General features: G+C 42.2%; 1 protein-coding gene across 1 annotated transcript in view; it reads right to left on the bottom strand.

Moving 5' to 3' along the window:
• akap12b (A-kinase anchoring protein 12b) overlaps positions 1–15,790 on the bottom strand; it is a 92,981-nt gene that overhangs the window by 42,270 nt on the left and 34,921 nt on the right. Inside the window, exon 2 of the mRNA XM_043696856.2 lies at positions 6,607–6,718. Within this exon, the coding sequence (XP_043552791.2) occupies positions 6,607–6,718 (112 nt within the window). The remainder of the gene's footprint in view (positions 1–6,606; positions 6,719–15,790) is intronic.

The following is a 15,790-nucleotide window of genomic DNA, read 5'->3' as shown; positions in this document are numbered from 1 at the left end:
ATCATTTAAGTTATGGACAGCTTAGGAATAAAGCAATTCAAATCTACTGCATATCATCCAGAAAGGTAGCAACATACATTAAAGACCACGTTGAAGGCTTCTTGCCAAGACTATCCAGCTGATTGGGATAGGGGAATTCCATTTGTACTTTGTGATCAGAGATGCACCAAATGAATTGACCAAATTCAGTCCAAGTGAATTAGATTTTGGGCATGAAGTGAGAGGACTGTTAAAATTGATTAAGGAGAAATTGGTAAATCAGAATTCAGAGACCACATATTTGGACCATGTGTCAAACCTTTAGGGAATGATTTAAGTAGAACGGGGAAGTTGGCTAGACAGCACTTTAAGTGTCACAGCATACAATTAAACAACAAGCAGATTTTTTAAAAAATCAAAAACTTGCAATTTTGTGATTAGGGATAAGGTATTAGTGTTACTTCCAACGTTAGGTGGACCATATCAAGTTGAAAGGAAATTGCATGAGATGAATTATTTGATAAGGACTCCAGACAGAAAGAAATCTCAGGCTGTCATGCGAGTATGCTCAAAAGATATTTTGACAGGGAAGGAAAGCCAGAGAAGACTGTTATAGGTGACAACACAGCAGGAAGAACCAAGTTCAGAGGATTCGGAATTGGACATTCCTTATTAAATTAGACAGTGAGGAAGTTATCGAAAATTGGGATAAAATTGTTGAGTTACCTTCCAAAGGAAAATTGAAATGACCTGAAAGAGTTATTACTGTCACATGGAGAGATATGTAGAAATAGGCTGGGAAGTACTACCCTAGTTATGCATGATGTAGATACAGGAGATGCTGTTCCAATTAAGCAACATCCTTATAGACATAAAGCTCTAAAGTTGGTACAGGCTCAAAAGGAGATTGAACGCATGCTCCAGGACGATATAATTGAAGTGAGTTACAGTGACTGGAGCTCACCCAATGTAATGCTGCCAAAACCAGATGGTACCCAACGGTTGTTTGGACTGTTGCAAAGTCAATGCAGGTACAAAGACTGATGCAAATCTGATTCCACGTTTGGAAGACTGTTGAAAAAAAGTGGGACACGCAACTTATTTCTAAGTTGAACTTGCCCAAAGGATACTGGCAGATGCCTTTGTCCGAAGGAGCAAAGACAATTTGTTTTCATCACGCCAAATGGACTGTATCAGTTTAAAGTCATGCCATTTGGTATGAAAAACATGCCAGCCACATTTCAGAGACTAACCAATAAAGTCACTGCTAGATTATCCTATTGTGTCATATATATTGATGACCTGGTGATTTTTCGTCACACATGGAAAGAACATTTGCAACATTTATCAGACTTGTTCTATCAACTTCGGAAGGCAGGCTTGGTGATAAACCTGGCTAAAAGTGAGTGAACTTGCTAAAGCCCAAGTCATCTTCCTGGGCTGTGTTATTGCACATGGACAAATGGACCCACAGGATACAAAAACAAAAAAAAGAGGTAACTGGGGATTTTCCCATACCAACTGACAAAAAGAACAGTACCACAATTCCTGGGATTGAGTGGATTTTATTGAAAAATTCATACCAAATTTTAGCAGTGTGGCTGCTCCCCTCACTGAATTGCTAAAGAATGGCAAGTAGTTTCAGTGGGACAGCGGACTGCCTGAAGGCATTTGACAGCCTGAAAGCTGTGTTAACCACTGCCCCAGTATTAACCATACTTAATTACACAAAGCCATTCAAGGGGCTATTGAAGTTAGTGATATGGGTGTCAGTACTGAGCTCTGACAGGAAGACGAGAACCACAGAAAGACCTATTGGATATTTCTCCAGGAATTTGAACATTCATCAGAAATATTTGATAGTTGAGGAGGAGACTGAGCTTGGTGCTGGTGTTACAACATTTCAGTTATGTTACCAGTGATGTATTGGAGACAATCATATACACTGATTGTAACCCATTGAAGTTTGTTGAGAAATCGAAGGACAAAAATGCCAGACTGTTTAGATGGAGCTTGTTGTTACAGCCATTCAATTTGGCAATTGTGCATGTGGCAGGACGAGAAATTGTGATTGCCGACGCATTGCCGAGACGTGAATGAGAAACAGAGGCATTTGGTGTTGGGATTAAAATAGACAACAATGTGATAGTTCATGTTTGCATGATTATTTCAACCTAACGCATGTGTGTTGTAGTGTACTAACAATTTAAAATTAAGGGGTTTTAAAATGAAGCCATCTTTGGATATTGATGGTTCATTTTTTTTTAAAAACAAGAGTGGAGATGTGACAACAGTGCTCCTTTAACAACTTTATACTATCCTTGGCATTTTTCCTCCCCAGAGGTCATAAAAGCAGCAATTCCGAAAAGTCTAGGTTTGAAGGGTTCTGGGATCAGTTTGATTATAGCTAACAGATACTCCCCTCAGGTAAAAGGCTTACAAGCTTTTAGAAAAATACATTTGTTCAATGAAAGAGGAGTGGCCAGTTCCCCCAGCTCAGTTTTTCTAATTTGGTTTGGTTTTAGCAGTCTGGCTGTTCCCTGAAAGCAGGCAGTGAGGCCGCTGGTCCAAGAAACAGCTACATGGAAGAAGATGTTCCATGCTGAGACCCTCTGCCATCTGTCTCCTACAAGGCCCAGTGTTTGATTTGATCTTTTTTGCCAAGGGGTGTTTATGGAAATTGTTGCAGGAATTTGGAACAGCATCATTAAGTTGGGATTGTGTGTTGGGTTTTCAGACAGGTTAAGTTATTCCGTATTCTGTTGTTCTTGGTGTTGCATTCAATAATCGTGTAAATAAATTGTTTTGTTTGAAACCAAGTGATTGGGCCAGCTGTATCCCTCCTGGAATCTCTGCTCTACGCCTGCTTCAAACATCTAGCAAAGATAGGGTTTGGGCTACTTTCCTGAAATGTTTTTTTTGGGGAGGGGTGGGGTTCTGGCCTGGTCCATAACAAATATAACTCTAGAGATTATCACTAGCACAGGTTTCAGTACAACAAAGGAAACAACTTCAATAAAGCACGCAAGTTGATTTCAGTGGACAGATCTAGATTCTGGGTAATCCAAGATGGAGGACGGGAAAATTTTCTGGCTGTAACAGCTGCTCCTTTTTTGAGGTATTTTAGGTGCTGTGGAGGAGATTCCCTTGAATTCCAGGAGCAGCAATTACTGCTTTATATGCTGTTCCATTGTTTTGGAACTTTGGAGAGAAAACAAAAGTTAAAACAACAGCACTTTTAAAAGGGAGAAGAACAGAGAAAGAAACCCACATTGCTAACTGACCGTTAGCAGTTATTGACTTTGCTGTTTGAAATTCATTTATCAGTGGACGTCGGAGTGTGTCTGGGAAAATTAACAAACAGTGAACTTCACAACGGATCTTTGACAAACCTGCCTGGGAGCAGTCACAGCACAGAAACAGATAAGTGCATATTTTAAGCGTAGTCTTACAGTAAATCTGCAGTAGTGAGTAAAGTGGGTTCTTTGTTGATTTTTTTTGTTTTATTGAGATAGGTCTCGATTAAACTTAAAATATAAGCCATAAGTATTAATTTAACCTGGAGCAGTGTTTTGTAGAGGAGTAAGACAGTGCTATTTTCTGGGTCCACAGATTGAAAGAAGCAAAAATGGCCCTTCGTAGAGTGATATGCTCTTCTTGTCAGATGTGGGAGTTTGAGGAGAGTTTACGGGTTACTTAGGATTATATCTGCAATAAATGCTGTTGGTTGTGAATCCTATCAGATCAAACGGATTGGATGGAGACACAGTTAGAGGCAATGAGGAATTTACAAGATCATGGGGATATGATGGATGGCAGTCATAGGAAGGGGTGGTGGTGATGGGGGGGGCGGGGGGGAGTCACAGATAACTCCTCTATGTGAGTGTAACTCCAGGAAAGGTAAGAGAGGTAGGCAGGTAGTACAGGAGTCTTCTGTGGCTATCCCCATTTCAAACAGGTATGCTGTTTTGGAAAATGTAGGGGGTGATGGATTCTCACGGGAATGTAGCATGAACAGCCAAGTTTCTGGTATGGAGACTGGCTCTAATGTAATGAGGGGTACATCGGGTTTCAAGCGATCGATTGTGTTGGGGAACTCTCTAGTCCGAGGTACAGACAGATGTTTCTGTGGCCAGCAGTGAAAACTCAATGGGGTGTTGCTTCCCTGGTGCCAGGATCAAGGATGTCTCAGAAGGTGCAGTATGTTCTCAAGGGGGAGGGGGACCAGCATGTGGTCATTGTACACATTGGAACCAACAACATAGGAAGGGAAAAGGTTGAGATACTGAAGGGAGATTACAAAGAGTTAGGCAGGAATTTAAAAAAAGGAGGTCCTCGAGAGTAGTAATATCTGGATTACTCCCGGTGCTACAAGCTAGTGAGGGCAGGAATAGGAGGATAGAGAAGATGAATGTGTGGCTGCCCATCTCATTTGGATATTCGAGGTTCCCCTGTAAATGATTTGGATGTGAGCATAAGAGGTATAGTTAGTAAGTTTGCAGATAACACTAAAATTGGAGGTGTAGTGGACAACGAAGGTTACCTCTGATTACAATGGGATCTTGATCAGGTGGGACAATAGGCTGAGAAGTGGCAGATGGAGTTTAATTTAGATAAATGCAAGATGCTGCATTTTGGGAAAGCAAATCTTAGCTAGACTTCTACACTTAATGGTAAGGTCCTGGGGAGTGTTGCTGAATAAAGAGACCTTGGAGTGCAGGTTCATAGCTCCTTGAGTGGAGCCGCAGGTAGATAGGATAGTGAAGACTGCGTTTGGTATGCTTTCCTTTATTGGTCAGAGTATTGAATACAGGGTTTGGGGAGGTCACGTTGCGGCTGTACAGGACATTGGTTAGGCCACATTTGGAATATTGCGTGCAATTCTGATCTCCTTCCTTTCAAAAAGATGTTGTGAAACCTGAAAGGGTTCAAAAAAAAAAGAAGATTTACAAAAGGTGCTGTCAGGGTTGGAGTAGTTGAGCTATAGAAAGGAGGTTGAATAGGCTAGGGCTGTTTTACCTGGAGCATCGGAGGCTGCGGGGTGACCTTAATAGACATTTATAAAATCAGGAGGGCCAAGGATAGGATAAATAGACAAAGTCTTTTCCCTGGGGTGGGGGGAGTCCAGAACTAGAGGGCATAGGTTTAGGGTGAGAGAGGAAAGATATGAAAGAGACCTATCGGGCAACTTTTTCACACAGAGGGTGGTACGTGTATGGAATGAGCTGCCAGATGAAGTGATGGAGGCTAGTACAATTGCAACATTTAAAAGGCATCTGGATGGGTATATGAACAGGAAGCGTTTGGAGGGATATGGGGCAGGTGGAACTAGATTGGGTTGGAATATCTGGTCGGCATGGATGAGTTGAACCGAAGGGCCTGTGGCTGTGCTGTACATCCCTATGACTCTGGAATGCATAGGTTGAAGGTGAGAGAGGAAAGATTTAAAAAGGGACCCAAGGGGCAACTTTTTCATGCAGAGGGTGGTGAGTCTATGGACCAAAGAGTCTGTTTCTGTGCAGTATGAATCTACGACTCTAAGAGCCGCATTCCTGAAGAAGGGCCTGTGCCCGAAACGTCGAATCTCCTGTTCCCTGGATGCTGCCTGACCTGCTGTGCTGTTCCAGCAATAAAGTTTCAACTTTGATCTCCAGCATCTGCAGACCTCACTTTCTCCCCGCATTCCATGATACCCTAAACAACTTCAAAGCAGTCTCAACTTGCATGGATTTACAAGTACAGAGAGCAGTTCAATTCCTTCTGAAAAGAATAACCCACATAAGCAGTTTCCCAAAATGTCAAGACAAGGAATTTTGAAAAGCTTTCAAATCACCATTGAAACAGGTTTCTCCCCACTCCCCCCACCCAAGTCTTAACACTCATTTTCTTACTCAAATTGCACATAAGGAAGGAAAGTATTATGCCAATGATATCTATCGATTTCCGGCATCTCAATCCCAGGTTAAATCCAGCAAATTGATGCAGAGTAAAGCTGACTTTACACCGACTTTTCAAACGTCTCTGGTCCAAGTAAAAAGACTAATCTCATCCTCCACCGTTTTCACACTGACTCATCAGTAAATAGTAATCCAGTCATTAAAACAAGTTGGCAGTGTGTTTTTGTTGGCATGTGCTCAGTGGGGACTGAATTGATTCTGTCCCTTTAGTTTTGTTTTAAGATACATACAATTCTTAGTGGTGAAACAAGAGGCAATCTTCATCCAGTCTGGGCCAATTTGACCTCCAAACTCAGTAGCAAAAGGTCACACCCACCACAGCAGAGCTGCCTCCAATTGCCTGGGGGCATATCTTTCGAGTGAGAGGAAGTAAGTTTAAAAATGGACACGAAGGGCAATTTTACACAGAGGGTGATTCGTGTGTGGAATGAACCACCAGAGGAAGTGGCAGATGCAGGTACTGTAACAACATTAAAAAGCATTTGGATAAGTACATGAATAGGAAAGGTTGGAGGGATATGGGCCAAATGCAGACAAGTCAGACAAGTTTAGTTTGGAAAATGATCGGTGTGAACTGATTGGACTGAAGGGTCTATTTCCATGCTCTATGACTCTGACGTTGCTTTCCCCTCAACCCCTTTTGAAACAAAAAAAAGTCTCATTCACTCACCTTCACGAACGGCTTCCTCCTGGACATTGAGATGCTCCACTTTTCCATCGAGCGGCTCTTGATCTTCTGATTTACTATGGATTCCGGAAATCTGGCCATTCTCCTGAGCAGGCTGTTGAAACAGGGAAGTGAGTGAGGGTAGATTCATTTTAGTTTTACACTTTAACAATGACATACACTACATTCACCCAAAGTTTCACATCTCTCAGAGCTGGGCCGGTTACTGGAAAGGGTAGGGATGACCTTATACAAAACAGCAAACAATAGAATCATCAGGAAAAGAGTGCTCACTCAGGTTACTCTGTCACCTAAAGCAGGTCAGAATAATATCCAAGACTAGGCCCTCACCTGAAGTGGACTGGCCATTCTAAATTGACCCAGAGCATTCAGGGACGTGCAGACTACATGGTTATGGTAAATATGGTAACTATGGTAAATACATGGTTATGGGGGATGGGATGGGATGCTCTTCAGAGGATTGATGCAGACTCAAATGGACCAAATGTCCTCTATTTGCATTGTAGGGACTCTACATAAACCTCAAGGCTTATAATTTGCCTCTCTCAGCTAAGGGATCCTACAGTTTCAGACAGGGGTAGAGAGAGCAGTTTATTTACGCACAAGATTATCAGGACTGAGAGAGACAGGCTATAGGGAGCAGATATTCTCTTCCTGTTGACATGTTGCTCATGTTTCTGAAGAGAAACAGTGAATCTTTTGAAGGACAGAAACACACTCAAGTGACACATTCTACATTCCAAGATGCTCTGGTTCTGTCACACCCATCTCTGCTCAAGTCTGAATGCAGGGAATGTGATATTCCAATGAGAGCTTTCAATGAAATAAAATGAGAAATAGTTTTCAGTCAGGAGACTGAAAACTAGAGGACACAGATTCAAGATAATTAGCAAAAAAAGAGAAGAATAATAAAAAGATTGTAACAGCTACTGAGAATTTGGATTGCTGCCTCAAAAAAAAGTGTCAGAAGCAAATTCAAATACCAAAAGGGAAATGAGATTGATTTGGAATTAAAGGTATAGGGATGAAAATGCTATTGGAGTTGAAGAGTTAAAAAACCGAATAACCTTGGCTTCCATTGCCTGAAGTATAGAAATTTACAGTGGGTTGATGTGAATAAAGCATTTTAAATTTGTTATTTTTAAATATGTGAGCAAATCAGATCTTAACATTAGACTAAAGAATGGAATTGGGAAAGGCATTTTCCACATGAACAGCAGTGGAGCTATACTTAGGTACATGTGACAATAGTAAATCAAATCACGGTGAGCAAATGGAATTGACATAGATTGACCATGATCCTAAGCAATGGTCGAGCAGGTTTGATGGGCTGAATGGCCCATGTTCCTGTTGTCCTTCCAGGGACTGCAATTCGTTGGGTAGCTCTTTCAGCGCACACACACACATCCTTCCACACTTAGGATTTTACACTCTGTATGAGCAAAATTTCAGAAAGCAAACTGGAACAACGACCAGTACATACACCATTAAACAATCAAACTAACATAGCTGGAACTACACAAACTATCCCTGATTAATGTGCTCCTGCTAAATTTACATCTTCAACTGACTGCCACTAGATACAAACATCTCAACCAGATTCAGGTGGAGTTTTATTTAACCACAGGCACAAGATGGATTCTAACATGGCCCATATTTTTCTCTCCAAGCAGAAAATCTCATGTTTACTTCAGTAACCTTGTACTTCTCTCATTCATTTTGGTTTTTATTCAGCCTGCTGCTTTAATTCTTGCAACCACATCGTTCTTTGCAGAAGGGGGTGAGATATTCTGTGTTACCATTAACAGAAACCTCTTTGTAGGGAGAACACCAAAGACTTACAAGTAACTACTGGAAGATGGAGGCTAGACCTTCCAGCCAGTCTGAGCATAAGGACATATAATCAGCAGAGTGTAGCAACACCCATTGTTTAGGTGGGTTTAAGATAGGGAGCTGGTAAATCCCTTAGGGGCCACAGGACCTTTGAGCCTGATTCAACAAGCGAAAAAAAATTCCCTTTTAAATGCAAGGATCCACAGACATTCAGACTCCTGATTATTGATAAGATTTGCATATTGCAATGTGCCTCAAAGGCACCCAGCGCATCTCATCTCCTCCACTGGTGTGTGACAAATAGCTGCTAAATATCAGTTTTTATTTGATGAAAACCAAGACAGACAGACAACAAATCTCTCAAGGCAGAAACCATTTGCAGGGAAGATGGGGTAAATAGCTGAAGCAGTATATTATCTTGTTCCTATTGATTCCCGGAATGTGGATGACATGCTGGCAAGGTCTGAATTTATTGTCCATTCGGAGGATACAGAAAGGCTTGCTGAGACACTTCAGAAGAGCTGATGCGTGGGTCTGGAATCAATAAGGGTCAGACATAGAATGACTAAATCGCTACAGTGCAGAAAGAGGCCATTCAGCCCATTAAATCTGCACAGGGAAGGGTGGTGACGAGGGATGAAAAACTACAGTTCAACATCAATTGCCAAAGTACAAAAGATTGAAAGCCAGTATAAAATAGAGAGTATGAAGACATAAACCATGAATTATGTGCAGAGCTGGAAATCAAATAAGGCGTTCAGGACTCAGCCATTCAGTCCAACAATTCTACCTCAGTTTTGGTCCATTCACCAAAGTTGAAACTTTATTGCTGGAACAGCACAGCAGGTCAGGCAGCATCCAGGGAACAGGAGATTCGACGTTTCGGGCACAGGCCCTTCTTGATTCCTGAAGAAGGGCCTGTGCCCGAAACGTCGAATCTCCTGTTCCCTGGATGCTGCCTGACCTGCTGTGCTGTTCCAGCAATAAAGTTTCAACTTTGATCTCCAGCATCTGCAGACCTCACTTTCTCCTCCATTCACCAAACCAAAGGCTATGCTACATTCAAGTCTCACTCTCAACTTGAGCACAAACTCAGGCCGACACCTCTGTGCAGTTCTGCAGGGAAGTGCTACGCTGTCAGAGGTGTCACATCTCTCCCCTAAGGTCCAGGCTAACACTTAATATTCAATGTTACCAAGTAACGGTGGTGCTGTAATTACTGATTGTGACAACTTGTGGTGCACCAAATGGCTGTTGCAAGTTACATTTCACCTGTTCATAATGGAGGAGGCTAAAGGTTCAGGATGTTGAGGCTGCACATGATGCTACATAAATGCAAATCCTGTTCTGTTGGAAGTTCACTGGACCCAAAATATTAACTCTGCTTTCTCTCCACAGATGTGGCCAGACCTGAGTTTTCCCAGCAATTTGAGCTTTTGTTTTGAACATAAATGAAAGGCCTACTTAAGGATCCCACACCCCTGTACCTTTTTAAACATTTGAAGGTTCTATTTACAGCTCAGGAGCCCAAGGCTTTTTTTTGATAAATGCAGAAATGTCAACTACCCCACTTTGGTTTTATGGAAACGGTCTTAAACTGCCAAATATCTGAACTCATTCCTTTTAACTCCACCTCCCACCCCACCACCACAAAGTCATTGAACATCAGCATTTCTTCCTAACTATATCCTAAAACATCACCCCCAAAACGCCACTGGAGACAGATCAGAGGTGCTTGCTGGATATTGTGATGGATAGAGATAGCGAAGGCTAGCAGCAAATATATTTCACCTTTTGGGATATCCACCTCCACCAGAGGAAATAGAATGGACACCACCAGGCAGAAAACACTGATGGGCTGGCTAGGAGTCGGCCTGGCAACTACACTTAGCGCAGATGACAACCTGTGCTGGAGTGAAGGGGATGACAATCGACAGTGATTGGCGACATTATGTTGGCCATAGTTCGCCAGTCCCATGTAAGGCAAAGCATAATTAGCTACCTCTTCATGGGTGGCATCCTTACAGAATCTTCACTGCCTACTTTCCATTGTTCCAGCATCCTACGATGTGTGCTTAATATTCCAACTGCGGCTTAAACTGTGTGAGGACAGAGTTTAAAATTTTGTAGGTGACAGACCTGACCAAATTCTCTACACACAAAAAAAGAGAGGAACTGCAGATGTGGAAATCTGAGCAAGCAACAAATGGCTGGAGAAACTCAGCAGGTCTGGTAGCATGGGTGGAGAGAAAACAGGAGTTAACGTTTCAGATCCAGTGACCCTTCACCAGAAGGGCATTCTGAAAGAGGGTCACTGGACCAAAACATTACACATTTTAGTTTCCGCAGATGGACCTGCCAGGTCTCTATTTAAAAAAAAACGCTCCACTAGATCCAAAAGTCAAGCAGTGACTGGATGTTACACGAAAATGAAATGGATCTCCATAACGAGTTTGTTATCTATTCATTAGTTTGGAGTCTAGCCTCACCCCATTTCTAATCTCCTACAGCAAGGACTCCAACTTTTTAAATTGGAGAAGTGATCTTAAGTGCAATCCAAGCTCTATTCTCATGGAGTCTCAATATAATACATGCGACTGCACATTATCTACCACAGGCTTGAAGTCCAAGTTGTAGTTTGAGATGTTAGTTGCATACAATGCATCACCTGCGTATCTGTGAAGTGGGTGTGAAACTAGGACTTGATTATCCGCATTTAGGGAGAGCATGGTCTCACAGAGACATGTAGAATCAAAATAAACTTTAAAAAGCATAGGAGGATAGGAGCTGGTATTGTCCTGTTTGCATTCTCGAAAAGCATTGTCCCTTGTTGAGCTGAAAGTCCAGACATGATTTGGCACAATTCTCTGCAGATCAACCCCACTGCTTTGTAAGTCAAACACTTGATGGAATTTGGTAGCCAGCCCACCCCCCCCCAATGTTTACTTATGGAACAGGTTTGAGGTAAACATGACAATTTGCTCCATCAAATTTTATTCTTGAATGTCCCTCAAATTCCTCTGCTAAATTTCCTGGGTGAAACCACCTTCCTTTTCCTTAGTATTGTCTCCAGACTCAAAGTGATGCAGTTTTTTTTGGAATTGTGAAGCACACAATCTCAGTTTCAATTTGAATGTACCAGTACTGATCATAAGTCTCGATCCTTCGCCTGTGGTTCACAGGAAAACTCAAAAGCACAAGATAACAAATCTAATCACTGCAGAGTGTTAACACTCACTTACCAGTGAACTCAAAAATAAATCAGAGTATGTTTACCCTGAAATCATACTGATGTCTTGGTGCCAGATTTAACATTTTTTTTTAAAAATGTCACTAACTTATGTTTGATCATTACACCCTTAAAAAGGTTCAAGACATTCTCTTTCAACACTCCTTTCTCTTCCAAATGTTTAGATTAGTTTGTACTCACACTGCAAACACGATCACATCATGACCCTTGTGACATCCATTGTACACTCACCACCCCCAGTTAGCAAGGCAACTCTTTCTCCCAACTGCACACTACCCAATTCAGACCAAGTACAGCTGGAGGTGACAGGATATTAAGCCTAAATAAAAGGCACAAACCAGTCTATCTATCTTCGACAGCTCCAGTGGGCAAGATTCACATCACTTACCAGATTTGCCCTTGCAAGGGTTACATAGAACTTTGGTGGGGTGGGGGAGGGAGGAAGAGGGTCCAGTGGTCAAACTAGACGCGATGGCACTACACTGGAAAATGACCTCAGATCAACCAGCTCTCTTCACCACCACCACAATTTGAACTCATAGCTGTTTTAAGACTGCAAAACAAATCCAGGCACTTTACAGGGACGCATCAGCCGAAATCAGACATGGGTCAAAGGGAAAGATGTCAAGACAGAACGTGTAGGATTTTTTTAAAAATACAGTGCTTTAAAAAGGAGCAGGGTGATGAAATGTTTAAAGGAGGAACTCCACTATTGGTGGAATTTCATCAGGGCTCTGTTAGCGCTTTAGCATAACCTGGAGATGATGAAAGGCACTGTGTGAATGCAAACCTTCTGTTCTCCATAGATCTTTTAACCGTACATGAACTAAAGGATCAAACTCAAAGGTGGTTCTGTATTGAAGTGCTCGTGGAATTTGAAACAAGAGATGAACAGACTACAAACAGAAGTAAATATATATGATCTGGTAGCATCTTTTACAAAGGCATAACTGCTGAATGACTGAATTGGGACAGTAATGCTGAAGGGATTACAGGAATCCTACACGAAACTAGAAAACAAAAGGTGGAAAGTGGCTCTGTTAGTTAATAACATTGACGTAATAGTTGGGCGGGGTTAGCAGCAGTCGTTGCTCTTGAAGATACAAGTAACATCCCAGAACCAGGGATAAATTAGGAGACAAGAGGTGGGGGGAGTCTGAACATTCAGCCCCCAGAGAAGTAGTACTGAATAAATTACGCCAGCGGAGGGCTGGCAAGTGCCCAAGTCTTAATGAACTTCATATTTAGCTCTTAAAAGAAGTGGCTAGTGGGATAGTTGATAGGTCGGTTTTGACTTTGCAAGATGCCCTTGCATGTGGGACAATCCCATTAGATTGGAAAATAGCAAATGCAACTCCTTTATTCAATAGGGAGACCAGAAACAAAGTCATAGATGTACACAGCATGGAACCAGATCCTTCAGTGCAACTCATCTGTGTTAACCAGATAATCTAGTTCCATTTGTCAGCATTTGGCTCTTATCCCTCTAAACCCTTCCTATTCATAGACCCATCTAGATGCCTCTTAAATGCTCTAATTGTACCAGTCTCCAACACTTCCTCTGGCAGCTTATTCCATACACGCACCACCGTGTCAAAACATTGCCCCTTGGATCACTTTTATATCTTTCCCCTCTCATCCTCTAGTTCTGGACTAACCCAGCCCAGGGAAAAGACCTATTTATTGTATCCTCATGACTTTATAAACCTCTATAAAAGGTCACCCCTCAGCCTCTAATGCACTAGGGACAACAACCCCAGCCTATTCAGCCTCTCCCTACAGCTCAAACCCTCCAACCCTGGCAACCTCCTTGCAAGTCTTTTCTGAACTCTTTCAAGTTTCACAACATCCTTCCGGTAAGGAGGCCAGAATTGTACACAACATTCCAAAAGTGGCCTAACCAATGACCTCCCAACTCCTGTACTCAATACTCTGACCAATAAAGGAAAGCATATCAAACGCCTTCTTCACTATCCTATCTACCATGTAGCCCTACTTTCAAGGAGCTATGAACCTGCACTCCAAGGTCTCTCTGTTTAGCAACAGTCCCCAGGTCTTTACCATTAAAGTCCTGCTCTGTTTTGCTTTTTCAAAATGCACAGTTAGGTTAGCATGTGTCATAGGGAAATGTTAGAAGCAGTGATTAAAATTATAGCAGGACACTTCGATAAGGTCAAGACAATCAGCCCAAGTCAACCTAGCTTTGTGAAAGAGAAATAGATTGACTAAACATGATTGGAGTTCTTTAAGGTAACATGTGTTGTGAATAGGGAGACCCAGTGGATATACTGTATTTAGATTTCATATAATGGAGTTCCAAGGGACAGCATGTTGGCCTGGATGGAAGAAAAGTCTTCCTGCTAGTCAGCCAACAGCATGCATAAGTGGGTCTTCTTTAGGTTAGTCAAATGTTACACGTGGTGTTTCACAGGAATCAGAGCTGGGTCCTCAACTGATCACAATTTATCTCAATGACTTGGACGAAGGGACCTGAAGGTATGCTAAGTACATTTACTGACAATGCAGAGATGTTGTGATGGAGGCCACAAAATTAAGTAGATAGGTGAAGTGAATGAGCAAAGATCTGCCAACGTAGTATTTGGAAAAATGTGAAATTGCTTAATTTTTTTTAAGATTAGATTACTTACAGTGTGGAAACAGGCCCTTCGGCCCAACAAGTCCACACCGACCTGCCGAAGCGCAACTCACCCAGACCCATTCCCCTATGTTTATCCCTTCACCTAACACTACGGGCAATTCAGCATGGTCAATTCACCTAACCTGCACATTTTTGGACTATGGGAGGAAACCGGAGCACCCGGAGGAAACCCACACAGACAATGTGCAAATTCCACACAGTCGCCTGAGGCAGGAATTGAACCCGGGTCTCTGGCGCAGTGAGACAGCAGTGCTAACCACTGTGCCACCCACTAATTTTGGCAGACAGTATTATTTAAATAGTGAAATTTTAGAGCTCGATGCAGAGGGATCTGTGCATGATTAACAGAAGGTTAGTGTGTATGTATAGCAAGTAATTAGGGAATGAAAAACAACATCATTTAGCACAAGAGGAACTGAATACAAAAACAGGAGTTTATGCATATTTTGCACAGGGCATTGATGAAACCAACTCTGGAATACTATATTGGTCACACAAGGGAACAGGTAAAGGCACTGGAAGTAGTTCAGAGAAGGTTTACCGGAGGGGGAAGCATGCGTTATCTTACATGGAAGAATTGGACAGGCTACCATTATAACTGCTGGAGCTTAAGAGCAAGAAGTGATTTGACTGAAACATGTAAAGATCCCGATTGGTCTTGATAGGGTGGAGGTGAGAGCTGAACCCTCTTAAAAGGTAGAATTGAGAATGAGGGGCAATGTTTAAAATTCAGGGATCAGCTATTTAAAACAGTGGAGGCAGCAAATTTTTCTTTGATGGTCATGAGACTTTGGAATCTTCCATCCAGAAAAATGGTGGAGGCAGCAGAGTACTCGAATATTTATAAGGCAGTGGTATATTCTCATCAAGAGAGAGTGAAAGGTTATTGTAGGTCGGTGGATTTAAGGCCACAATCAGATCAACCACGCCCTTATTGATCAGAAAGCAGGCTCGAGGGGCTGAATGGTCTATTCCTGTTCTTATTTCATCTGTTTGTATGTAACCTGACACCCAGATGGTACAGTGGCTGAGTGGTTAGCACTGCTGCCACACAGTGCAAGGGTCCCACCCTCAGGTGACTATGTGGAGTCTGCATGTTCTCCCTGTCTCTGCGAGGGTTTCCCGTGGGTGCTCTGGTTTTCTCCCACAGTTCAACGATGTGCAGATTAGGTGGATTGGCCATGAGAAACGTGGGATCACAGGGATGGGGTGGGACAGGTGGGACGCTCTTTGGAGGACTCTCAATGGGCCGAATGACCTGCTTCCATATTGTAGGGATTCTAGGATTCTGCTATCTAGCTCTGCACTAAAAATCAAAAGAAAAATAAAATGTAAATTTTCAGTCTTGATCCAAGACTGGAAATCTTTATTGTTGCTTTTCAAATATTGGCAAAATTTATTTTTTTAATTCTCTAAAATCAACA

Source organism: Chiloscyllium plagiosum, unplaced genomic scaffold (genome assembly GCF_037043375.1).
Source record: "Chiloscyllium plagiosum isolate Xiang-an unplaced genomic scaffold, Cpla_swu_hap1 HiC_scaffold_10, whole genome shotgun sequence".
In the NCBI taxonomy this organism is placed as follows: domain Eukaryota; kingdom Metazoa; phylum Chordata; class Chondrichthyes; order Orectolobiformes; family Hemiscylliidae; genus Chiloscyllium; species Chiloscyllium plagiosum.
This window is presented reverse-complemented; position numbering and strand designations above follow the sequence as displayed.